Source organism: Aptenodytes patagonicus, chromosome Z (assembly GCF_965638725.1).
Source record: "Aptenodytes patagonicus chromosome Z, bAptPat1.pri.cur, whole genome shotgun sequence".
Lineage (NCBI taxonomy): Eukaryota > Metazoa > Chordata > Aves > Sphenisciformes > Spheniscidae > Aptenodytes > Aptenodytes patagonicus.
Genome location: NC_134982.1, coordinates 46363617 through 46390833, shown reverse-complemented (window position 1 = coordinate 46390833; position 27217 = coordinate 46363617). Strand labels below are relative to the sequence as shown.

Below are 27217 nucleotides of genomic sequence, written 5' to 3'. Positions count from 1 at the left end.
CCAGTTCCTTGAAACATCAAAGGAAAGTAAGTTCTAGAGCCAAGTATTAAACTTTCTGAAGTTTTTGTATGAGCTCAAGGGGAGTCTTGAGGAAGATACCTCAACCACTAAGTCAGTCTGAAAGTTTTCTTCTTAAATTTATGCATCCATGTGGGTCAGCTGATAGCTCTCACATTTCTGGGCTCAAATCTCTTAGTTCAAGGACTTACCTTCTACTAAATATTTTGAAAATACGGTACTAGATTAATGCTTCCCTTTCTGAAGTACTGTTCTGTGAATGCTGCCTTGTACCACTTCTGCGCAAATTAAGGATGTTGATCAGCTTTTTAACAGAGCAGGTGATAACCTTATTGTTGAATGCTTCCTTTCTCAACATACATTCTACTACGCAGGGCTTCACATCTGCATTTCTTGAGCACACAACTTAGAGTTTTTGTTTTTCGTGTTTTCAGCTTATTCCTTCATTTCTTCAGAGCGCCTGTATTTTCTATATGACTTTCTTATTTTGGTAGGCCTTGCATAACACAAGACTCCTGTCATCATATGCAGCCATTGATCCTAGAGTAAAATATCTGTGTTACACAATGAAAGTCTTTACAAAGGTAAGTATATTTCAGACATTCTAGAAGCTGTAGTGCCTGCTGCAAGAGGTGATAACCATAAAAGATACAAATTGTGTTTCTTTTTCTAGATATGTGACATTGGAGATGCATCTCGAGGTAGCCTTTCTTCTTATGCATATACTCTTATGGTGCTTTATTTTCTTCAACAGAGAAAACCACCTGTCATCCCTGTTCTTCAAGAGGTACAGTATATCAAGAAAGAAATAAGTATCTGTATACAGTATTGACCAGAAGAATGTCAGTGCTGAATCTGAAGGGCTCTTCTAATGAGTTTAATATTATGCTTTCAGATCTACAAAGAACAAAAAAAGCCTGAAATTTTAGTTGATGGCTGGAACGTTTATTTCTTTGATAAGATAGAGGAGTTGGTGAGTAAATCAGTTTAATTTGAAATGGTGTTACCTGTAGTTTTGCAAATGAATTCCTTTTAAGAAACATCGTCCTCAAATATGGTCGTTGAATATAGAAATGAAAGTGAGATAGCTATTGCTTTGAAACTCCCAATCCCGTGCTGTAAAGTTTTCAGAATATTGTTGGTTGTAATTCATCTGTGAAAAAAAAATCTGCAAAATCTGGAAAAAAAAAAAAATTAAAAAATTATTTTAAGGTGTTAATGATGATTACTTGCTCTGTGTGTCACATTACTAGGTGGAGATAACTCCTACAAATACCAGCTGCATATCTAGTCATAGCTGGTTAATCCTGTTGAATAATTTTGTATTAAATAGGCACATAAAGTGAACTAATAGGCACATAAAGTGAATTAATAAATTCTTTTTTATAGCAGGCAAAACCTAATGTTAGAAGTTTTAAGTCTCCACTTTTTGTTGCTAATACTTTTTAAAATATTTTAAAATCAATATTGGATTATTTAACCAATTATGAAAGGAGGGGAAGTATTCTGGTGTAACTCAATCGTGTTTCTTTATAAAATAAGACTTATATTGTTTGAGTTTCCAAGTTATGAAAATTATTCTGCTTAATGTAAGTACTGGAAGTAAAAATATTTGTCATTTTCAGTCAGTTGTTTGGCCAGACTGTGGCAAAAACACTGAATCTGTTGGGCAACTGTGGCTGGGACTTCTCCGTTTCTACACAGAAGAATTTGATTTTAAAGAGCATGTCATCTGCATCAGGAGAAAAAATCTGCTTACAACTTTCAAGAAGCAGTGGACCTCCAAATACATCGTAATTGAAGGTAAAAGCGTGGGAAGTACATGAATATGTGGAATTTCTTTAACACCCACATGAAAAAATCGGTCTTTCCACAAGGCTTATTTTTCTATTACTAGATTATAAGTTGTTATTTGCTCATGTTTTGAAATCATTGCAAAATTTCCATTGAGTTTCAGTAGTGCTAAAAATTATTCTTAGGGTTTTTTTTTTCCTCTACCAAAAAGAAGCTGCAAAGCAGACTTCATACTTCTCATGATGACAGTAACTGACAGAAAAATAGATTTAACCAAATCCTTTGGAAAAGAAATTAGCAATAATGCAATTGAGGTTTTCTCACAAATACTAAGTTTAGCCGAGTCCATATTTACATGACCAGTTTAACCCTGTATATGATTACACTGTTAAGTAATACCATGGTCTCTATCAAGAAAATGCAGTGACGTGTTTTAGAAACGTTCCCTAAACCACTTTCTGGCCCATATGACTTTCATGAAAAGAATTTCTACTCTCTCGCCGGCACATTCAACTTACTCTTTTATGATACTTCAGTCAGTTCAGAGCTGAATGGCTGCGATCCTTTGTCCATGGAGCTAATTTCTTTTCAATAAATTTGCAAACGGTTCAATTTCAGTATATTAATTCTGCATCAGGAATAGCTGCCTTGGGTTGTTCGTGTGTATGTATACATTGCTGATCTTGTCCTGGACTTGAGTAATGCCTGTAATGCTTTTTGTACAGATCCCTTTGATTTGAACCACAATCTTGGAGCTGGATTGTCAAGAAAAAGTAAGTGTCCTGTTAACAAATTTGGGTACAAAGTGAAGATCTTGTCTTAGATCTTATTTTACTGGCTTGTTTGATGTTTGGATGATGTGTTTTCTTTTTTTTTTTTTTTTCTTCCCCAGTGACAAATTTTATAATGAAGGCTTTTATCAATGGCAGAAGGGTGTTTGGTACCCCTATAAAAATATTTCCTAAAGAATATCCGTCAAAAATGGTAAGTTGCTTCTAAGAGCAGTATGTGCATGCTCTTGGGTGTATAACTTACCACTTGCAGGAGTACGGTTACACTCTTTTTAAGCCCTTCTCTCTTAAATTTCAAAAATACTCTAAAAATCTTTATGGGAGTTATTACTGAGTACTGTTCTCGTGTTGTTTGCATGAAAAATGTGTTGGCATGCAGAATACTAATCAAGTCAGAGCTTCATTGTACAGGCTTACATATTTTAGTCCCTATCAAAACCAGCTTACCATTTATTAAAACTGCAGTTTTAAAAAAGAGCTTGCAGACCTGGTGGTCAGCAGACTGCCTGTAAAGAAGAGGCCAGTGGCCAGTTAATCTCATCAGGTCTTTCAGGAGTTCAGCTACACACACAAGCTTTATTCTTTTCTGTGACTCTTAACTGCTGTTTAACACTTGCTTATCTGTCTTGATTCCCAAGTGTATGGATTTTCATTTTAAATGCATGATTTCTTCTTCAGGAATACTTTTTTGACCCAGAGGTACTAACGGAAGGAGAATTGGCACCAAATGATAGATGCTGCAGAATTTGTGGTAAAATTGGCCATTTCATGAAAGATTGTCCCCTGAGAAGAAAGTGAGTATAGCTTTTGGCATCTGTGTGGAATATTTCCTTAGGTTTGTTTAGAAGAAAGATTAGGATAGTAATGCTAAAGCAAAACTTGTACAAGCTGCAGATTATTTCCTTCACTGTTGAAATGAAAATGTATCTATACAAGTTTTGGCAGTGGTGGATGGTGTTGGTTTTTTAAATTTTTGGTCTGTGTTGAGTCACTACTTAACTTTTGCCAGCACTATCTTAGTGTTTTTTAACAGAATCTTTTCATAGAAAGCTGCAAAACTACTTAGCTTCAGGTAGTAAAGCTGACTCTGCACTTCGTTATATAGGAAAGCAATAGTCCAAGAGAATATAAATGCAGAGCTGAATAGCTGTGTGCTGTGAAAAGCACTCACGAAAGCATTTTATATATTTTCATTTAATAGCTTCTACTTCTAGAATCCTGCTGCTCCCGGCAAGACACATTTTTGTCAGGTTCACAGAATCATGCAATTCATGTCAAAAAGCAAGACAGGAATGTCACAGCATTATTGTTCTTAAGCACACACATATGAGAACAATGTCCTGTTTTACATCCAAGAGGTTTCCTGATCCTGAGTAACCAAATGTCCAAAATTCAGCAACTATCTTCTTGTAACAAATGAATGCTAAACTGATCTTCCTGCTCTTCATATTATGAACTGTATAAACTTAAAACTGATCCATTGATTCTTTTTTTTTTTTCCCTAGTTAAGACAAAGCTCTTTAAAGACTTCATGTCTATAAAGTAGTGAAAATTGGCAAATAAAACTTCAAGGGGACGAAATCTTAAAAGCCTTTGTGGTCACTTGTAAGGTGAATGGAAAAATCTAACCTTTGTTTAGAGCCTGTCCATGTTAAAAGCCGTAATTAAAAATCACCTGCGCTTTTACGTAAGTAGCTAAAAAGCTGCTTACGTTGGATCAGATGAAGTAGCCTTTCTGCTACACAGTAGAGAATTGTGAACTTACATTGTTGAGACTGTTAATTTTGGAATTTATTCAACTTCAGCAAATGAAAGTACAGTAGCTGATGATAGTTCAAAAATAAAGCAAGCTGAAGATGGTGTGAAAATCTACTCAATGTCTAAACTGCTGTCTCGGATGCAATGGATTTCTGCATTCTGGAGTGAAACCCCTGTTCATTGCACATACACAGCTATGTTCTATACAGCATTAGAGCAAAAGTCAATGAGATTTTGCATCTAAGAACATAAATGCCTGATGGGATAAGACAACTGATAGATCTGAGTCCTCTGTCCAGCCATTGCAATAGGAGATGCTGTCTATGGAGAGCACACTAGTTGGCTGTTTTCTGTAATCTCTTCTCATGCATTCCCCCAGCACCTGCAGTTGCTGTGTAAGACATGTTAGAGCACATACCTGCCCTGGTTTGGTAGTACTCATTTGTGGACTGGAGTTGTTTATGATTTTGTCCTTTTTGTTTGGTTGTTTTTTTCTGAACCTGATTCTCCTGTTTTCCTTAACAATATTATACGGCAACCAGTTCCATAAGTATGCTAACTGATGTGTAAAGTAGTACTTTCTTTCATCTGTTTAAAGCAAATCTCATTTTAATTTCGTAAGTATTCTATAGGTGTAGTCTTGTGGGATATAGTTAGTAATGATACTGCCTTGATGATTTTGTAAGCCATGATTGTGTTCACTGTCTAGCTTCTCTCCAGGTTGGAGAGTCTTGGCCTTTTAGTATCTCTTTCTTAAACACTTGCTTTCTTCATCATTTTAGCTGCCTTTCTCTGTACCTTCTCTAACTCTACTACTTCCTTCTTAAAATACTGAGACCAGACCAACATGCAGTACTCAGATGTAGGCACACCATGGTTTTATGTAGCAACAAAATGATGTCTTTTGTCCTGTTCTTAGGGTTTTATCCATCCTATCACTACACTCCCTGATAAAGAGTCCCTCCCCATCTTCCCTGTAGGCCCCCTTTAAGTACTGGAAAGCTGCTATAAGGTCTCCCCAGAGCCTTCTCTTCTCTAGGCTGAACAACCCCAACTCTCTCAGCCTGTTCCAGGGTGTTCCATCCCCCTGATCGTCTTTGTGGTCCTCCTCTGGACCCGATCCAACAGGTCCCTGTCTCTTCTGTGCTGAGGAATCCAGAGCTGGACGCAGTACTCCAGGTGGGGTCTCACCAGCGCAGAGTACAGGGGCAGAATCACCTCCCTCGACCTGCTGGCCACACTTCTTTTCATGCAGCCCAGGATTGGCTTTCTGGGCTGTGAGTGCACGCTGCCAGCTCATATTCAGTTTTTCATCCACCAATACCCCTAAGTCCTTCTCCACAGGGCTTTTCTCAATCCACTCATCACCCAGCCTGTATCCATGTTTGAGATTGCCCCAACCCAGTTGCAGGACCTTGCACTTGGCCTTGTTGAACTTCATGAGGTTCATGAAGTTCACACCGGCCCACCTCTCTAACCTCTCAAGGTCCCTCTGGATGGCATCCCTTGCCTCCAGAGCATGAACTACACCACTGCAAACATGCTGAAAGTGTACTCAATCCCACTGTCCATGTCCCCAACAAAGATGTTAAATAATAATGATCCAAATATGGACCCCTCAGGGACGCCACTTGTCACTGGTCTCCACACAGATATCGAGCTGCTGACCACAACTCTTTTGAGTGTGACCATCCAGCCAATTCCTTATCCCATGAGTGGTCCACGTGTCAAATCCATGTCTCTCCATTTTAGAGACGAGAATGTTGTGTGGGATGGTATCAAATGCTTTGCACAAGTCCAGGTAGATGACGTCAGTTGCTCTTCCTTTATCCACCAATGCTGTAACCCCGTTGTAGAAGGCCACCAAATTTGTCAGGCACGATTTGCTCTTAGTGAAGCCATGTTGCCTGTCACCAATCACCTCTCTGTCTTCCATGTGTCTTAGCGCAGTTTTTAGGAGGATCTGTTCCATGATCTTGCTGGGCAGAGGTGAGACTGGCTGGCCTGTAGTTCCCCAGGTCTTCCTTTTTTCCCTTTGTTTTTTTTTAAAAAGGAAAGCTCACCTTGAAGCTCATCTGCCATTCTTTTGCCCATTCATTCAGTTTTGTGAGGTATCTTCAAGTTGCTTGCCATTAGCACTGCATCTAACTGACCAAAGGAGCCTAGTATCATCTTCAGACTTGGAAGTTTCACTGATATCTCCTTCTCTAGGTCATGTATAAAGAAGTTAGATAAAACCAGTCCAGCAGTGATAGCTGTTTCCCCACTGCTAGATCTTGAAGTCACTTAGAATGTTAGAAGCTTCTCCCAGTAGAAGAGACTTCTAGAGATACTGTGAATTTATAGTTTCAGGAGGAAGGAAGTGAGATTTCTGATCAAATTGTACAAGGAAAAAAAATAGAACTATAGGCCTATTTTTTTATACTTTGTTAGCATTTTGCTCGGTGTTTCTTTTCTTCCACTGTCTTTGCAACTCCAGCACCCAGATTTTGTGTTGTGTTTATATTTTTTTGAGATGTAATTATTAGACTTTAGGACTGTATTGTAATCTAATTGTAAAGGTAAATTATTAAATATATGTTACATCAGTGTAACACTGTTTGGTAGGCGAGTCAAAGCAACAGGTACATTAATTCACTTTATTTAACTTACTGAAGAAACACATGAAATACATCTATTGTCTGTAGACGGCACTTGGTTTTGTTTTGTTTTTTTACTCTGTGTATGTATGTATGTAAGGCCTATGAACCCTGCAGCATTTTTCTGCTTCTGCAGACTAAGACGGCGTCGTGATTATGAAGACATCAAAAACCAGAGGTACACAGAAAACAAGGACAAAAGAAGCAAAGAGGACAAAGAAACTCAGAATAAAACAACAGAAAAAGAAAGCTTAATCAAGGAGGGGAAGTTGCATCTATGTACACCTCAAAAGAGGAAACTAGCAAGGGTAATAGTGGAAACTGGAAGAGAAAAGACTCCCAGGCAATCAGCAGAGAAGTGGAAGCGCCTGGAAGACAGAGACTTAAGAGAAAAACGTTGTTTTATCTGTGGAAGAGAAGGTCATATTAAAAAGGAATGCCCACAGTATAAAGGAGCTGCAGGTATGAAACTGATCAAGCTGAGTGGTTTAAACAGAGCGTATGTTTTTTGGTATTTTTAACAGAGTTGACTAATGGGTAAGGTTTTTCCTTTGAATGGCACCATGTAAATGCTATCTTTTTTTTTTTTTTTAAATGTAGTCACAGTTAGTCAGTTTTCCCTTCATCCTCACCTACCTTTCAGAACTTCACTGTATCCCAAGAGATTTGACATGTTTCTCTTGGCAGGTAAGATGCTTGTAATAGAAAGGGTATGAGTGTCTAATACGTTGAAATTGTTTCCATTGTCCTCACTATGGAAGAGTTTGCTAACATTTCAAATTACAGCTTCTCTTTCAGTACATCATAATTGCAACAAAAGCTAGCCTTACAGCTCTTCACATCACCTAAACCAGAATTATTCCATAAAGACCCTAAAGTCACTATGAAAGTTGTACAAATGGCTCAGATAGAATATTGTGAATGAAATAAAATAAAGAATGCTCCTGCCAACTCAGCAGTCCGAGGGATACTGCAATCTGTCTTATTTTTCAAGGAGTCAGTCTGCAACTTTGGCCTAAAAAAACCCGAACAAAAACCTACAAAAATGCCCCCAAATCCAGATCCTGACTGACAGACCTGAACGAAATAATGAAATACTTGCTTAGCAGTATCTAAGTCATCCTTCAGATAAGATGGATCTCTCATCGTCTGTGTTGTAAAGGAAAATAATTCTAAGATAAAACTGAGACTCCTTAAGACAGTGAATGGTACTTTTAGTTAGCTTCCACAGGAACACAGTATTATTGTTTCCCTGTAGGTAAACCTAGGAGCATTTAAATTCATGCTGGAAAAATTTGCTCTACAGATTACTCATGACTTGACCTCTTAAAGTAACAAATAGGAATCCTGTGTATAAACATAATTTCAAACTAGCTCTTCTCTACTAGCAAAAATGTTCTGTCTGCCTTAGATCAGGAGACTCTTCTTAATCAGATGTAATTGGTGGAAGAGGGCATAAGACTGTGCTAGCAAAGTACTGGAAGTGGGAGGAAAATGGTGCAAATATATTCAGAACTTACAAGGTATTTAGAAGTGTTCTTAGTTCAATAGACCACTAGAAGTGTTGGGTGGACAGAAAAGATGTTTAGAAATTGAAGCCACATTTTATTCAGCTTCTGACTTTTTGAAGGTGTATGTCAAGTCTAAATTCAACTTGTGCGTTTCTTTCTCTGTGACCTTGTCTCATTGAGCATTTCTTTCTACCATTCCATTTGCCATGATACGGAGTTTGCCCAGGCGAAGGGGACTATGCCTGACTGTTTTGTAGTCAGTGACATTGGTGTATTTTATAACATTCATCATATGAGAACCATGCTGAGGCTGTACAGTACATATGCCTAAAATCATGAATTCTGGAGGAGTTTTTGTCTGTTATCTGTGTTTGGGAATTACTGTATTTGAATTTGAAGAGAATTGCTGTAGGTTGGGCTTTGTCTTTTTTTGCTTGCTTAGTGCCTGAAGTGTTCTCTCTACTTGAATAGAGGACTATGAACAACTGGACCTAAGAGATCAGACTTCACTCTTTGCCTGTGCTACAAACGTTTTGTGAGACTATGGACAATTCACTTATCACCATATCTTCATTCATTCTCTGAAGTTCCCTGTCTCCCTCTGATTCTGGAGGAGGATACAGAGCTTAATTTATTGTACATTCCTAACTTAGATGCTTAACTATAGATGCATCTTATCTCATTGTGCCAGCTTTCCGTGTCATAAAACTGCAGAAAATAACAATGTCCTACCTTCTACGTACTATGAAGGTAGATTGCAAATATTTTGGTAGTTTTATATCTTATGATACCTGAAATGGAAACTAGTTTCAAGTTAGCAAATCTTTGTTATATTATGATCTCTTCAGGTGGTTCAAAACCAGAAGTGTTGTGTGGATCCCCTTCTTTACCCAGCGCTGCCAAACATGCTGGTAGATTAAATCAGGTAAACACGAAGTGTCCCTTTTCTTAGACCTTTTTAAATATTCTAAAGTCCATATAAAGTAACTAAAAATATGCTTTACTTATGCTTTCAAGGCGAACCTTTTTTTTATTGTGGAATGCCATAATTCAGTTTTGTTGGTTCATCAATGTGTATATGTTGTTCACAGGGAGTGCTTGTGCATGAAGAAAAAAAGAAACAAAAAGGAAAAGTATTTTTGAGTCCCCAGTCAGGTTTGTGTATCTTCATTTCAATTCTGCATAAAAGCATGTATTTTTTAACTTGCTTTCCCCATCGGTCCTTATGGGAACTCTGCCTGATTTGCTGAACACAGCAGCAGTCTGTACAGGTTGCTAGATAATTCTGAAGTGAAGCCACATTATTCTACTGGAAAACTGTGCATTTCTTTCAGTTTTGTTTTGGAAGCAAAACTTAGGCATGTCAGTTCTGTGCATTTTTTCTTTAACTCTGGTAGATTTATTTTGCAGAAGGATATGGTGGGTTTTTATCAATCTCTGTCCTCTCTCCTGTTTCGGCACACATGGGTTTCTGTGTTTCTTCAGTGATGACATGTGGAGCGCTTTCTTGTGAGGCTTCCTCAGAGTAATTGTCTAGAATTCCACATGATCAACTTAGGAGAGACTATGAAAGCACACCCTTGGTCTGCCAAAATGCAAGGAAGTTAAAATTACACTTACAAGTAGCAGTCAGATGATAATATAAAGGCCTTTACGTACTCTCTGCATCAGAGATGTTTTGTGTTAGATAGATGGTTACACATGCAGCTGCCTTAACGGTAATGTCACACACTTATTAACAGATACAATGAAGATTTTAAAAGCAACTGCTTTTTTTAATCACTTTGAGTTTCTAGTGAAACTCTGCAAACCTTTTAGCAGCTTGGGTTTTTTCAATAAAATATATAAATGTCTTCTGGGGCACCTGAAGGGGGATCTAAGTAGTCTTTACAAACTTTGGAAAACTAAACTGTGATTAAGTATCTCAAATGAAATTATCAGTTTTGTTGGGAAGACACAGTATTTTCTGTTTTCACTGCGAAGTGTTTCAAATCTAAGTTTGGGGATTTTAAACACAAAGTGATTTGTCATTAGGTGTTTAATTGGAGAAAAAAAAAATGCTAGTTTTAAATTTTTTATTTTAGTATTTCCTACTCTTCTCCAGCAGGTAATAATCTGAAGTTGATCTGTGTGTGCTTTCATTATAGTTTGACTTAACAGTAATTTTATCCTGTCTGATTGTTTAAGTTGTTTTACGTCTTTTTTTCTTTTTTTTTTTTTAAACCCTTAAAGTGTGATGCTTTCTTCCTCCCAATCTTAGGCAGCCTTTCCAATAAATACATGACTCAGGGAAAAGCCTCACAGAAGAGGACCCAACAAGAATCATGAGGGATATTAAGCACTGTCAAATTGCAATACAGGCTCTTCATTCATTTAAAAAATTTTCTTCTGCTAAAGCATCTGGATTCACAGGACAGCAGCACAGACAACCTTCGACTTAAGTTTAATGAAATATGGGTGTTTTACTTTAGATTGCTAGTGCAAACAACTGTGGATTTTAACACGGACCCCTGCTCTTAAATAGATTGTTTGAGCATTTTAATAGAAAGCCATGATGTTTTGTATTTGTTTACTAGGTAAATCATATAGAAAAGGGCAGGTATTAAAAATGGAATGTTTTCAAGGTTTTGTTGTTCCACCTGACCATTTTAAAATGCACTAAAATTGTGTGCAAGCCAAATACATTATATTTTCTTCAAAAATTGATTTTTTGAAGGAGCAAATGATATTTATTAATGTTGATTGTTTACTGAATCCTTGTGTAAAAGTGTTTGAAATGTTTGTAGACTGCTACATTATTTTTTTTTCCTGTAGAGAACTGAAAATGTAGACATTAGTAAACATATGTAAAACAATCTCTGGACAAGCAGTGCCATTGAGATTTCTTGGGGTTTTTTTCTGTCCTGTGATTTTTATGGGAGTTCATTTGCTGCTGTGCTTGTGTACAAGATGAAAGAAAGACTAAGACACAGGTCAGTCCTGTTTGATGCTGCTAAGAATCTCTTTCAAGGCCTTGGGGATACAAAAAAAAATGCTTTAAGTAATAGAGGTATTATATTTGGCAACTGGGGAAAACACATGTCCATTTTCATAAAATGTGAAGAGGATCCTTGTACCAGCCAAGAATTTAATTAGTAGTATGAACATGAGCTTTACTTGAAGTCCTTCCAGAGCTGGTAATGTACTGTCTTATCTTTTTCAGGAAAGAATTAGTTACATGGTAAAATTGAAACCACTGTTATTTATGACTTTGAAATAAATTAAAAAAAAAAAAAAAACAATAAAAAAATCAGACTTAAGTTTTTGTATTTCTTCTTAGGTTGTAGTTTTCAGTATTCCTGACTAAAGTGTAGAATTAACGATAACTTATTGGAATTATCTGGTTTTAGAAATGTCATGTTTAATTTTTTCCCTTACCCGTTTATTTTGTGATACTTTGTAGTTTAGCGGTGAAGTTTTCAACTGTGAGTTTTCTAAACTCACATCTGAATGAAAACTCATTCTGCAGATCCACCAGTCTTCTCACTTTGAAGGTGCTCCTTCCTTATGCAACTGCAAATTCTATATAGTTACTAATCTCATAGCCCTAAAATAAAACCCCCAAACTTGGGTTATATATGACAAGCATTAAACCAGTAACTAATAAATCCTTTGTTTCCTTAAAGAGTAGCTAAAGAGCACAGTCATAACTTACAGAATTATATGTGACACAGAATAAACACAGTTGAGGAGGCATACATATCTGCTGGCTTAATTTGTTGTAAAATTTAGTAAACGGATTGAAAATTAAAATTGAAGAAAATTAAGTTCTTCATAACAATTCTTGATCTCCAAGATTCTGCTTGCCTTATGGGAGTATATTCTCAAGGGAAGCAACTTTCCACATACAAAGAAAAACTCTGAAAGGACACACTGCATTAATAAAAAGTTTCTAGAAAAAATGGTATCAAAACTAATAGTAATAAAATAATAGTTTACAACTAAATTCATACTAATAAAATGTAATAATACATACTAATAAACTACAAGTTTAAAAGACCTCTTCTGAACCACCTGTATACTCAGTCCCTGTAATGATACAGAGGGACACTGAGTTGGTAGCACTGTTTTTGTGCTGCTTTTTTAATTAAAAAAAAGTGCTATTGTCATATTTCACATGCTTTTGATGTCCCTGTTTCCAAAGTTGGAAATGTCTTGTGCTATGAGGAGTTAGTTATCAGTGCTGAAAAAAGGAGGAGGACAAAATTCTGTTTCAGGTATGCAGCACAGTTAACTGTCTGTCTTAAACAGGCAATTTAATCTCAGTTAGCCATGTAACTTCTAGATCAACACACATCCATCTCCCTAATCCAGTTGTTCCGGTGAGATTTGTTTCATAGCTATATTTAAAACCGGTTTCTCATCCATTAAAAATTTTATTTTAAATGTATTTAATACACAGTGATTTCTTTTATAAACCTTATCACATTTTTTTTATAAGAACTGCAGAAGCTGCATCAAAAATTATCTTCGCTAGTAACTTTTTAGGGCCTGAAATAGCTACTTAGAATGGGAGCTTGCTAGCAAAGAAAATATTTTTTCTCTATTAATAAAATTATCAAGAATATTTCTTGTTATTCACTTGAACTATTTAGATTTTAGTAATGACTTTTGCTTTTATCTTTTGGTAATTGTACCGAAGATGGAGAACACCTCAGAAAAAGGCTGTTGCTTCTAGCCCATGCTCAGTCTTTCACGCTGAGATTCATTCAGCAGACAGGTGACTAAATTAGAGTGATGACTGGAAGCATCCTAAGGAAGTACAAGAAGGTAACGCTCTTTATACCTGCATGGTAGACTGAATGACGAAGAAGGTATTAGTTGCATTCATTCACAAGCTTCCCCCCTCCAAGCATACATATTACTGACTTCAGCTTCACGCTGATAGTGGATTTAAGCCCCCCTACCCCTAAGTGGGTGTGTTTTAGTTGAGGATGTGTGCCCAAGTTCTGCCAATTGTGCGTGAAAGACACATTTGGTGTAGCTAAAGAAAATACAACTTTTCTTATAAGCTTGCTATCTTTATATTTGAGGTAGAAGTACTGTGCCTCATTAAAGAGTAGTAGAATAATTATCTATGTAAAAAAAGAAAAACATCTGCACATTCACTATCAAGCTCTTTAATTAAAAACTGCTAAGCCCAGAATCGGGTACCCAAAGTAGATATGGTGATGAGATGTGGACACGTTGCTTGCGCTTGGACTTTGTAAATACAGGTAAATACAGGTTTAAAGTATTAATTAGCATATTTAAGGATGCTGTCAGGGGAAATGAAAAATGGGTACTTGTTTTCCTTCTGGCATAGCCATCATTCCATTTAAAGTAATGGGATCAGTCCTCCTGGGCCAAGGCTGTTGGGTTTCTCACAAGCACCCAGCAGAGGCCCCAGCATACCTCCCCCGGGCTGCCACAGGCAGTTTGGGAATGGCAGTGCAGTTCTCCCTGCAGCTTCCAATGTGTACCTTCCCGTGGCAACCGTGCGCCAGGCAGGCGTCGAGAAGAGCAGCTGGGCTCCGACCACCACCTAGCCCTCACCCAGCCCCTGTAGGGCTCAAACCCGGAGGGAAGGGGAGGAAGCTGGCGGGTAAGAAGGCGTACACCGTGCGTTACCCGTGACAGACTGTACTGGCCGCCATCTCCGGGTTCTGCACGCCTCGCTGAGGGATTTGTCCGAACTGGATCACTCTGCACATGGGTTTTGCCTGCGGTGCCATCGCTTCCTGTTGGACGGCCTTATGCAAAGTCGTTTTAAAAAGCTTGTCTGTGTGACCATCAATACACGTTCACGTTCTTTGCCCGTATTTCTCGTAGATGGGGACTATGTACCACGGGCCTCCCTGTTACCATAGACAGCTGCTTCCCTGCCGCCTCCCCGCGCAGCCGGCGGGGCCTGAAGGGAAGGGCCTCCTGCTGCGGCTGCCCTGGCCACGTCTGCCGCTTATCTCCGCGAACAGCCCTCCTGCGTGCGACGCCCTGCCCGCCCGGGGCCGGGAGCGCGGCGTCAGGCCGGGGACCGGCCCCCCTCCCCCGCCAGCGCCCGGCAGCGGCGGCCGCAGGCGACGGCGCAGTCCCGCCCGCCCGGGGCTGGGGAAGGGGGCGGAACCGCCGCTGCCTGCCGATCGCAGCCCGCTGCCCAATAGGGGCGGGCGCCGGAAGCGCGCCGTGCGCCGTGGCGTCGCCGCGTGACGTCGGCGGTGCCCATGGCAGAGGGCAGAGGACGGGGCGGAGGGGGGCGATGGCCTCGTCGGTGGTGAGGGCCACGGTGCGTGCCGTCAGCAAGCGGAAGATCCAGGCTACGCGCGCCGCCCTCACCCTGGTCAGTGTCGCGCCGCCGCGGGCGGGCAGCGCTCGGCCCGCTCGGCCGCAGGCCCCCGCGGCCCGTGCCTCCTCACGGGTGCGAGACCTGCGCCACGGGCCGGGCGGCCGGGCCTCCCCCGGCCCCCTCTCCCTCCCGCCCGCGCCCCCCCCCCCGCGGCAGGTGGCGCGCAGCCGCCCCCTGGGCCGCCGGTGACAGCGGGGCGGGACGGGGACGGGCCGCCCAGCCTGTGTGCGCGGGCGAGGCGCCGCTGCGTCGGGCCGTGCCGGGGGCGGCGGGGGTGGGACTCGCCCGGGGCAGTGTCGCGGCCGAGGGCCAGGGCCGTTAACCCTTGGAGGTTGCCAGCTGTGCGCTGCGGCTGGGCTTTGCTCGGTAGGAAAGGGCTGCGGGGAGGCTGAAGGGGTCTCCCCCTCCTGAGTTTACTGGGGGGGAGCTGCTGCTCCTCGCTGGTCCCGCTGGGGAGGAGGGCCCGCGCCCCTCTGCTGCGTGTGCAGGCAACCTCTGCAGACAGCAGGGCCGCGGAGGGCCGGCAGCGGGAGAAGGGGGAACATCAGTGCGGTCCCTTCGTGAGGGGGGCCTTTTTGCACAGTCACCCGACGAAATGTATTTATTTTTTTTAAAAAAAAAAAAAGTGTTATCTGCAGAAGGTGACGGGTAGGTTGTTTCCGAGGAGGCTTTGTATCCTTTTGTTAATTGAAGAAGTGCGTTTGCTACTAGCGGCAGTACTGGGGAGGCTGTACCGTTGAGAGGGGTTACTGCAGAGGAAAGTACGGTCAGTTCCCTGCAGGAACAGGGGCAGATTGAGTGTGTATAGTTCAGGCATTTGTCAGAGCAGGTAATTCCTGTTCAGTAGTGATTCTGTAACAAATGAAGATCAATAGCGGTTATTAGAAAAGGTTTTCTGCTGTAAATCTAACTTGTAGTTTGCTTTGCGTGTTTAAGTCTGCTGATGGTAAGAGCTTCGTGTTACTAATGCTTTTCCTTTTCTCAGAGTCTTAGAAAGTTGTAAGCGTGTAATGGAAATTCATATGTTTGTGTTGTTATCTTGTATTTCTGCAACAACTAGATCTGCATGAACAGTGAATTTATCTGCTGTAAAGTCATAGTTCCCCTCTAGGTTAGTAGGAAGAGAGAAGTAGGCCATAAACACTTCTGTGCCTAATTGATTTTTGTCTGTAATGTGTATGTGACAAAAGTTGCACAAGAGCAGAACTACTTAGTTCGATTGTGGTAGTGATTTGGGGGGGAGGAGGGAGGAGAAAAAAACAAAAAACCAGACACCCTAGTATTAAGGACTGAAGTTCTTGAGCTATGTGTTTGCTGGCGGTGTGGGTGAGGAGGGGAGTGAAGAGGTATTGTGTTCTGCGTGGATTAGATACAGCAATCGTCTGTTTTACAGCAGAGTGCGTATCTTCAGATCAGACATCAGTTTCAAGTAGAATACAGGCTAGTCAATACTGACAGGTGGCTGATGCTGAAGGTGGGCTTCGCAGATAGGAGACAAATGTAAACTAAGAGAACTTGAGTGCACAGAATTGGAATAGAAATTTTTTATAGTACAACTAAGTACATTGCACACTTTAATATGTGCAAGCACTCACTGCAAATAACCAAAAAAAGCCATTTCAAATTGATGTATATGTTTTTGTTTTTCAGACCCCATCAGCTGTTCAGAAGATAAAACAGCTTCTTAAAGATAAACCTGAGCATGTAAGTATAAACAGGGCCAACCTGTAGATTGCGCTAAGGTATTAGCACAGCTTATGATTGCAAAGCATTTCTGGCTAACTTAGAAGTTTTAAATAAACACTGAGGTGTTTATTAGAGATGTTGGCATCTTTTTTTGGAGGGGAATGCGTAAGCTTGTTTATATATCTAGCTTCGTTTCTTTATAAAATGAAATGCAGGAAATAACTGACCGTAATGACATTTCACTGTACAGTTACTTTTGAGACGGATAAAACTGAAAAAAAATAAAGTTTCAAGATATTTTTTTAGCTATATTTTAATGAAGTCTTTTAGTATGGCATAGTGGTGACTTCTGGTAGGGAAAGAGATATTCAACTGTTGATACTAAGACGTTATTAATAAAGTTCTTGTAGGAATTCTCATTGTGAGGTATATAATAATAAAGTTAGATTCATACCCGTTGGAGAACATCTAATTCTTAGGAAACTTGCCAGACAATGTATTTTTTTAAGTAACCAGCATTTCTTCAAGTAACTGATTGAGCTTGTCATCTTTTCTTCTTGGGGAAAAACACCCAGAGTCTTGCTTTCTAACCATTATAAAAACAAGCATTAGATTTTCTTCTTTATAGTAAGTATTATTTCAAGAAGAATACTTCCTTTTTAACTTTCATACAAGGCCCATTGTTTCTTTTTCTTCCTGCACATCTGCAACTAACTAGACTCTTTGTTCTAATGTTTTAAACCACCCTAAGGAAGCCCTAAGGCTACAGCTTAGCTGGTCAGTCATCTCCTTGCTATAAATGGTGTTTGTGTTTTCCAGCCCATTATTTCTAGCAGTTCCTGTAAAGAAAGGTATTTAGTCTGAAAAGATCAAGTGCTGTTTGTCTGAGATCCCACTTGATGACAAGTGATATGTTTTGATACATTTTCATCGTAACAGTGATTACGGAAATAGTATAATTTTCCTCTTCAATTATGAAGCATTGGTACATTGCACAGATACTTTTGAAAGATTGTTGTGCATAAATAGTTTTCTGTTTCTTTAAAACCTTTTCTCAGTTCTTTACTTACACAGATGCTCTTTTTGCCAGACTTTTTGGATAGTGTGAATGTTACAAACATGATGACCAGGTTGGCTTTTAGGGTCGATTAAAAAGTAAGCAAATAGACATACTTGATTTAAGGAGGGGATTGCTTTTTAAGTGAGACTGGCAATAGAGGTAATGAAGAAATCAAAGTACATTTTTCAAAACTTTGGTTTGAAGTAAGTTTTCTGATGGTGTCATTACAAGAGTACTGTGAAAATCTAGTAGCTGCCCTTGTCTTGGCCTCACAGCTTCATAATTGTGTTACTGTCAATAATCTTAACACAGTGCTTGAATTAGCATCTGAGTAAACTTTAATTTGAAGTCACAAAAATATCCGTCTTTGAAATTTTACTGTCTTTATGAGACCAGGCACCTACAGGAGTGCCAACAGTTTATTACTTCAAAACTTGAACCTATTTTAGGGCTTGATCCACAGTAGTGAACACCTAATGTTTGCTTTTGCCTTAGCAGTCAATTTTGTAAAAGGAAAAAATTTTTACCTCTTAATCCATTAAGCTAATTCACTTCTGCTTTGAGGCAGTGGAGAATAATAAATGTCAGCATTTTGTTGTTCTGCATACTTTTTATCTTGGTGTTCCAGAATAGCTTTTAAAAAAGTCACGAATGTGGGGTTGGTTTTTTGTTTGTTTTTTTTAGGTAGGTGTGAAAGTAGGTGTTCGTACGAGAGGGTGCAATGGACTTTCTTACACGTTAGAGTATACAAAATCGAAAGGAGACTCTGATGAAGAAGTAGTTCAAGACGGTGAGTTTCTGATGCAGCAGAGCAAACTTCTGTGGTGGTGGGGAAGAATAACTTATTACAGGTTTGCCAAAATACAGGTTAGAACTTACCTGAAGTAACGAGTTATAGCAAGAGGTCTTACTGTTCTGTTATGGGAATTGTTGTCACCTTCGTTTCTGTTTTGAAGTAACCAGTTAGTTAAAATCTGCAGCTTTGCAGTCTCTGCATCAGAGACTACTCCACCAGAATAGTCTAGTCCATCATTCCTATCTTTGGAGGTGGCTAATAGCAGATATTTAGAGAAAAACATAGAACAATGCATATATAAAGAAATACTTTACCAGCATACCTAAACCAAGGCTTGGCAAAGTAAAGGTTTTATTTGCAAGGGATTTTCCCAGTTATCTTCTCTAACTAGTCTTATTCTTCATTGACTTGTAATTTGTTTTTAACCTCTTTATGTTTTTGACCTTTACATTGCTTTGTAACAACGGTTTCTATGATTTTAATTTAAGAGTATTTTAAAAATTGTTTTCATATGCTGGTATTTAAGCTTGCTGCCTGATAATTTCATTGAGCATCCTATGATAGGTCTATTGCTAAACTTCCTGTTGCGGTTTAACCCCAGCTGGCAGCTAAGCACCACACAACTGCTCACTCACTCTCCCACCATGGGATGGGGGTGAGAATCAGAAGGGTAAAAGTGAGAAAACTCGTGGGCCGAGATAAAGACAGTTTAATAGGTAAAGCAAAAGCTGCTCACACAAGCAAAGCAAAACAAGGAATTCATTCACTCCTTCCCATCGGCAGGCAGGTGTTCAGCCATCTCCAGGAAAGCAGGGCTCCATCACGCATAACGGTTACTTGGGAAGACAAACGCCATCACTCCGAACGTCCTCCCCTTCCTTCTCCTTCCCCCAGCTTTATATGCTGAGCATGATGTCATACAGTGTGGAATATCCCTTTGGCCAGTTGGGGTCAGCTGTCCCGGCTGTGCCCCCTCCCAGCTTCTTGTGCACCCCCAGCCTACTCACTGGTGGGGTGGTGTGAGAGGCAGAAAAGGCTTTGACTCTGTGTCAGCACTGCTCAGCAGTGACGAAAACATCCCTGTGTTATCAACACTGTTTCCAGCACAAATCCAAAACACAGCCCCATACTAGCTACTATGAAGAGAATTAACTCTACCCCAGCCAAAACCAGCACAGTTCTATACATTTTTCCAGTTTTTATAAAAATTTCTGTCAGTAGTCTTTTTGTTAAGTACGGATTTTTACAGAAGCATAATAGTGTTTGTTTTGGTTTCTGTTCTTTTTCTAAAAGTTCCTAAAATTCCTTTTGTGGGGGTGGCTTTGGGTTTTTTTAGGCATTACTGAACTCGGTTATATTATGTTCACGAATATTACTTTTAATTTGATGGCAAAGTAAGAGATTTGAGTATAAGTGGGATATCACAATTATTTTCTTACAGAAGCTATGCTGCTAGGCAGAGCCCATCTTCCAGCTGTGTTCGAAATACCTGTGACCAACTCATAAATTTTATTCTCTTAAACAGAGAGTTAGTTGGAACTTCAGCAAATGATTAAATTGAACCAGAGTATGTGAGATAGGGACTGCTACCTAATTCTGCAGGTGCCTCTTGAATTCAAATTCAGCTCGCTTCTGGAGTTAACCTCTTCTGCTTGACTCAGAGCTGCTCTAGCTTTACAGGGCTGAAAATAACATTTTTCAGGAGGCATTTCCTGGTTTGGATCTTAAGGAAGATAAAAGCAGTTTCCCTCAGTCAGGTCAGAGACCTTAAGTTCCAAAGCCAGACAGCATTTCAGGTGTGCCTGTGTGCTTTCTGTTTTGTTTTGGTTGCTTCTAGATGGATTTCTAGTGAAGACTCTGACTCTTATATAGCTCTGTGCTCAGGGAGCTGGTGGCTTTGGATCCCAGCACAAATTTTCTGGCTTTTAGGTAGTAAGTGACTGCTTCAGGGATCACGTCCATAAACTCTTTCATTAGGTTTAGCCTTCGCTGTCAGTTACTGTCCAAATTGACCCCAGAAATGTGTAGATTTAACTCAGTTGCCCACAGACTTGAATTGTGTTAGTAATATGTTTTGTCTCAATGTCTACTATGATGAAACAGCTTTCCAGCAATCTCTCATGTAACTTAATGAGTTCTTGTTGCGGTTTACTGATAACAATTTTACATTGTTATTTTTATTATTTCCTAGTCTGTGGACAGCTAAAGCGGTCCACTCGCACCTTTATGTCAGATTTGCAGTTTTAAAGTTCAGTAACTTTCCAGAGGGTTAGATACTTTGTATGCTTTAGAAAAGGGAGCTTCTTTCTAGTTCCTTAGATGAAGTACTAATGCTTAATCCTTAAAGGTTGTGATATCTTTGAAAGTTCACACATTTGCCTTATTATAGGATTCAATATTGCTAATAGTTAATGTAGACCTAATAGTTTGGCAGAGCAAAAAATAATCATTTTGAGAGAGGAACGTTTGGTTTTTCAAGGTTTTTGGGCATCTTGTTGGATGCACAGACTTCAAGAATGGTAGGAAATGGGTTACTGACTGTAATGACAAGCTGAGATTTGTTCCCAAGTTGTACAGCTTATTTCCCTGGGTATGATGTTTTTAAGTCCCCCCCTCAAAATACATACATTCATGTGCACACACAAATAACAGTGCTAGACTGTTGCTAGAGTTTTATAGGTAGAGTGAAAACAGCGATGAAGGTGCCCCATGTTAGGCCAGGAAACCAAGTTATACTGGTAGTCTTCATATTTAGCTTCCATTTTTTATCACTGGTCAAAAGATAATTTTAAAGTGAATGATGATTTTGCTGTATGTAATTTTTTTCTTTGTTGTCTTCAAGGGGTTAGAGTGTTTATTGAGAAGAAGGCACAGCTGACGCTTCTAGGAACTGAAATGGACTATGTAGAAGACAAACTGTCCAGTGAATTTGTCTTCAATAATCCAAACATCAAAGGAACATGTGGCTGTGGAGAAAGCTTTAACATCTGAAATCTCAGGACTACTTTGGCTTTGAACACCACAAAACACTTACTATTATGGCTTTTGGAAGCATATGCATTTTCTTCAGGTTCGTAGGCTGCGTAAAGTGTGGATACCATTAAGAAAAATAAAGTTAAATCATTTTGAAAATGTAGATTTTGTGTTAAATTCCACCGCTGATGTAGTTATGCTGTAATTTCTGATGAGTTGGGATCCAAAAGGTAAGAAGTGCTGTAGTAACATATCTGTACTTTCACATGCCAAGGAAATAAAATCTCACTGTTCTTTTCCTTTGTCATTTTCTTTGTCCACTCTACTCAACTTTCCCATCCAAAACCTATTTGGAAGAATATATTTCCTATGTGTTCTGCTTTGATTTGGGGAAAAGAGGGAGGAAAAAAAAAAACAAAAACCAACCCAACCATTTTAGAGGTGTTTGTTTATAAAGATTTATATACACAGGCACACAGTCCTCAGCTTCAGAGTTCACTATGATTATGTAGATGCTTGCTTTGCTTTTGTAGTTTTTTCTGGTGCTTTCATCTTTTTATGTATGGATTTTCTGGTGGTTTATTTTCCCATAAATCTAGGGAAGTCCAAAAAGAAGCTCATGTATGAGTATAGTGGCTACCATAGCACTGCTTGTAGAAATACTTTAAAATGGGCTAACCCAATTTTAATTCTGTTCCTTTCCTTGTTGAAGGCACAGTCTCTGCTGTACTTAGAAAGTCATTTTCGAGAAGACGAAATATATTCAGGCACTGGAGTACTAAAGCAGGATACACACAGGCCTTGTTTCTTGCATTTCTGTTTATCTTTCTTGGCTTAAATTGCAAAATTGGTAAAACTGCCTCTAGATTCTGATTTCCCCATGTTCACAGAACGTGCTGTCTGTGCACCAAAACCTATGAACGCTTTTTTTGAGAGAGAAATCTTAACACTTTTCATTACTGGGTTTTTTTTGTAGTCATGTCTGCTACTAATTTTGTTACAGCTTGAGCTCTGGTTTGTAACTCTGTAGGCACTAGGGTTTTTCACCAAAGCTTACAGTAACTTCTATTTAGCTCCTGTCTTGAGGTTAATTTGGTAACAGGACAAAAAGCATTTATAATTTAAAAAAACCTAGTATGTCATAATTGTTTTAAGTTACTGTAGACAGTAATTAAGATATTATGTTTATAGGAGGCCGTTTTGTCTTTGGAATTTAAACTTACTTTCACCTAAGCAGAATTTTGTTTCTGTAAGCCAGTGTTTTTGAAGCTTATAAAGTCTTCAGCACTTCTTTGCTCATGCTCAGGCAGCAGTGTAAATGTCTCTCCAGGCCTTCCCAAAAGCTGGTATGAGAAAAGTACTGTTCCATCCTTTTATCTCCATGTTTCCCCGATTGTCCAAAGATGACGTTGTGCGGCTAAGCTGCTCACTTGTGTCGAAGAGAAGGTAATATGTCTGCCTGGGCAGCTGATCAGAACAGCTGGTGAAAAGGGTGCAGAAAAAAAGTAGGGGACAACAGGGACTGGGATTTTGCAGTCAAGGAGAAGTAGTTGTTGAGATGGGAGTGAACTGGGAACATTAAGGCTGCATGTTGAAAATGCCGAGGTCGTGTTGATCTGCACAGTTGTTGTACCCACGTGCCTGACAATAACTTTGGAATAGTAATGTGCTGAAGACATAGGATTTTACCTACATTTTTATTCCTCCCTCTACAGCTTTTCCCAAATGGCTTGGGAAAAGATGTAGAGGGAAGAATAAAAATAAAAAAACAGAATAATTCTTGATCTGTTTTATGTAGTGCACAGGAACAGAAGGTCAGAATTTCCACACCTATAGTTTAATATTAAATACTTGAATTTTGGTTGTATGCTATTTCAACTTCTGATGTAAAAACACTATTTCCTTCGGCAGTCAGCTGTTGTACACAGTTACTTTATATAGTAATTCAGGAATTACTGGTAATACACTGTCTGGGTGCATTTATAGTGCCGTAAGTCTTTCAGTCTTGCCAAACAAAAAAATGCAGTTAATGTGATATAGCTGCATTAATATGTCTAAAACTCCAAGCTAAGGGCATTTCTTCAGATTGCATTTCTCTGCTTCTTGCTAGAGGATAAGAGTTTGAATGTGGTAGCACTGGTGGTTGCTAAGAACGCTAGAACTTACTAATTTAACTTGTTTTGGTGTGGATTGGGGCGGGGGGGTTGGTTTGGGGTTTTTTTAGACTTGTGGCACATATAGCAGTCCTTTTCATGTGTTTTGTGTATATGCCTTGAATGAAAGTTTGCACTTTCATACTCCCATGAAATAATCCTCTAAATTGTCACTTTACTAAGACACCTAACGCACAATGTGTTAAACTTCTGTTAAAGTGCTATTTACAGTTATGTAGGAACATGGTTTTGTTGATTGGTCGATTATAATTTTGTGCAATACTGTTTGTAGAGTTCTCAGTTATAATAATAAATATTGCCTGTTGGTAAACATGAAATATTCCTGCCTTGACTGATTCTGTTTACAATAATAAACAAGCACGGGGGGGGGGAGGGGGGGGGGGAGAATAGGCTTGTATGCTGGGATTACAAAGTAGATACAATATTACTGTTACCTGAGTTAATGTTTCTCAGAAATACTGAACATTTTCACGTATTAACAGCATTGGAATAGCATAGAAACATATGGAAAAAAAAAATAAATTAACTATATACAGAAAGGTATTTACACATACCAGAAGGGTGGGCTGTTAATGCATAGACTTGTATTAAACTTCCCAACACACCGCTCTCAGGGTAAAAATTCTAACAGGCAAGATGCTTATTTTGAAAGCTTCTACATGCTAAAAAGTCACTGTGGCATGCTCTAATGCAGGATAATGATTTCGACCAAAGTAACTGTTGACATAAAAGGTTTTTAATTGGCTAGGCAATTTGAGGGCGAGAGTTAATGGGCACTCCTGGCCATTCACAGGCCAGTGCTGTATAGTGGCACTGATATGCCATAGTATACTATGTTTATGACATGCTTTGGGTTTCCTCTTACATACCATCTTTCCACCTCTAAAGCTAAGTTTCCTTTTCCTGTTATGTGAAGATTCTGAACGATAGAGAGTGGACTAATGTATTTTGGAAAAATGCTGGAGATTGTTGATACAGTTGCATATTCATGATGCTGGAGAGAGAGAACCAAATCCTTCATACCCTCAGGAGCCTGGAAATGCAACAGTTACCTTTCTGTTGGAGTTCGTAATGAACTTGTAAAAAAGCCACTTGCTTGCACCAGCAAGTCAGTATTCCTGATCCACCCCTTTTTATAGCTCTCTTTGAATAGCTCAAGAAGAAAACTTGTTTAGGAAAATGTTGAACAGTTCAATATGCAAGTCATCCTGACAACAGGTGACAGGACAAAATGAATTTGAACTCCAAAATAAAAAATAAGATGCAGGTAATGGGACTGTGAAAATTAATGTTGAGGAAACATACTTTTTTTTTTTTTGAGTTAAATCCTATCTGCCATAGGTTGCTTCTATTGTTTGGGGTTTTTTATTGTAATTATTATTCTCCCCATTTATTTAAATTGGTGCCTTCACTAGTGGAAAAATTCTCCAACTATACCACTGCTGTGCTTACACTGGCTGCCTGGCTGTTTATTAGATAATTTTTTTATGATGCTAAAATTTTGCAGTCTCTTCTGACAGAAGAATTCCATGGTTGTCTAATGTGGCAGAGTGTGCACCTCTGTGTTCGTCCCAAAAGACCTCAAAAGAGTACTTGAAGAATTACCCTCTCTGTCTAGGGGCAGGGTCCTAACCCCTGCTTCTCCTCGTAGACTCGGCTCGAAATGCTCGTTCGTGGGAACAGACACCTGCTGACACTGGGTGGCAGCAAGTTTCCAGTCCACGCGTTTCAAAAGGCGACTCACCTCTTTCCCAGTACCCGTGTTCTAAGCTTCCTACTGCATTTCCTGAATAGCGGAGTACTTTTGCTTATACTGGTGAAAACTGTTGTTCAGCTCTGCTGTTTGTCCTTCTTGTATTCTCTCCTGTGCCTTTTACCTGTTCCTAAAGGATGGCAGATGACTGCAGAAATGCAAAATGCCAAATCACTTCAGAGCTCCTGATGCAAAGAGGAGCAGAGCATAGCTTGCTGACTGGCTTTGGGTATTGAAGCATTGTTTTTTTCCATCGTTCCTCCCCTTGCTAGTAGTGTGCTAATGTACCTCATTAATGTCATGTCCAGCTCCAAATTATTGCAGATTTGTTTCTGACGGTTAGCTTTGACCTCTAGGGTAACAGAAGTTCCTTGCTGGGATGGTACAGTCCAGAGGGACAAAGAATCTCGCAAAACAGTATAGTCTCCATTCACAACAGAAATACTCTCATCCCCTACACCTTACTTATCTGGGTTTTTTATTGATTGCATAATGATTTTATTGCACGTGTTTTTAATGAAAAATTCCTTCTGTGCCTTACTGAAGCTAAGTCCAGACAGCAGGAATAAGTTCTCCTTACTAGCTGATGAAACGAGACAGCCTCCAAAAATTTGAAATAACCTGAGCAGCACAATTCAATTCATACAGAGGATTTGCAGCCAGCCACTTCCTTATTCAACCATGTGTTTTAGTCTTTAATTTGTTCACGGTGAGTCATTCACATAGACCTTTCATTCCTAATCACAGCAGTCCTTCTGATTAAATACTAAATAGTTGTATGGAGTGTGGCAAAACTGTGTTTAAATTAGATTGCTTTGCTGTTAACTATATTATTTCCTTCCTTGTGCTTGTTTCACATGAGAAGCTTAAATGCAAGTAAGTATTCAAATAAGGAGAAAAGGCAAGGTGCTAATGAACGTAATGTTGTGGGATCTTATGAAGCACGTGGGTGGTAGGGAATGGGAGCCAGTCCCTCCTGTCAACCTCCATTTTCACAAGAGATTTGCAGAGTGCGGTCCTCCGTTTGCAAATGAGAGCTAGCTGAAGTGTACAGTCAATGTTTACTTCTAGTGAATATCTAATGAATACTCCCCCCAAATAAATAAACAGAAAATCCAATACTTGAGTATAAAAAGTGATAATGTGAAACTACTGTTTGGAAACTCTGTTGAGAAAAGAAATTGTATTACTTCTCCTTGAGATACATCTTCTGAATTTCTGCCTTTACTGTTTGAGCTACGAACTGAGATTCAGCCAAACAAACACTGCCAAATCTTGCTGAAGTGCTTTTAGGAAGTTCCTGTGTACTTGTCCCCTCTGGTTGAGGCTGCCACTCCTATGGCAGATTTGTGAAACAAGTGCCTGAGCCTCAACTGTTGAGGATGAGTTTATGTTAATGTGTTGCACTGTGCACTTAGTTGCTCCACGAAAGGAACCTGTTTACTCTTGCTGAAATGTGGGAAAACCCCAGCAAAGTGATAAATAGTTATATAGTGAGTGTAGTTTACTTAAACTACCCTATCAAGAAGAATTAGAGATCATCTGCCCATGTCTTAGGGAGCCTGAAATACCCACTGCAAGGATATTGTAAGTTGCCTCCGACAATATTCTTTTCATGAAGAACCTCTGGTTTCTATAAATAATTTAGAACATTAAAATGCTCTTGCAACCCTTAAACTAAAAGCCTGTTAAACATGTAACATGGATCTTTGCCATTCCCATTTGATGGACATGGCCCACTGAGGAACTGTGAAGCAGTATAAAAAGACTCAGAAAAATGGCTTTGAACTCCAGGTTTGGATGCTTTCAAAGAAAACTATTCACGTTAGATCTACACATTTGCCATCCTGCGTCTTACTGAAATTTGTGCTGCCAGGGCTGTACTTAAACTGGTTAAAGCAGC

At 39.4% G+C, this 27217-nt stretch overlaps 2 protein-coding genes across 5 annotated transcripts in view; both read left to right on the top strand.

The window, feature by feature from the left end:
* TUT7 (terminal uridylyl transferase 7) overlaps window positions 1–11794 on the top strand; it is a 33514-nt gene extending 21720 nt beyond the window's left edge. The window contains exons 19-29 of one of the 3 annotated variants that reach the window (XM_076363032.1): window positions 513–602; window positions 692–805; window positions 914–991; window positions 1644–1821; window positions 2538–2585; window positions 2705–2796; window positions 3282–3397; window positions 7137–7462; window positions 9360–9436; window positions 9603–9666; window positions 10772–11794. In XM_076363032.1, coding sequence (XP_076219147.1) covers window positions 513–602; window positions 692–805; window positions 914–991; window positions 1644–1821; window positions 2538–2585; window positions 2705–2796; window positions 3282–3397; window positions 7137–7462; window positions 9360–9436; window positions 9603–9666; window positions 10772–10839 — 1251 coding nt within the window. In that variant the 3' untranslated portion in view covers window positions 10840–11794. The other 2 variants (XM_076363033.1, XM_076363031.1) reach the window with 2 other exon arrangements.
* A 2930-nt stretch (window positions 11795–14724) lies between these two features.
* Window positions 14725–23878, top strand: ISCA1 (iron-sulfur cluster assembly 1). 2 transcript variants are annotated; one of them, XM_076362003.1, is made up of 4 exons: window positions 14725–14866; window positions 16523–16576; window positions 18303–18408; window positions 21257–23878. In XM_076362003.1, the coding sequence occupies exons 1-4, from the start codon at window positions 14786–14788 to the stop codon at window positions 21403–21405; spliced, it is 390 nt and encodes a 129-aa protein (XP_076218118.1). In that variant the 5' UTR covers window positions 14725–14785; the 3' UTR covers window positions 21406–23878. The 2 variants fall into 2 exon arrangements, with proteins under 2 accessions (XP_076218118.1, XP_076218119.1); XM_076362004.1 differs by having other exon boundaries at window positions 14728–14812.
* The last annotated feature ends 3339 nt before the right edge of the window (window positions 23879–27217 follow it).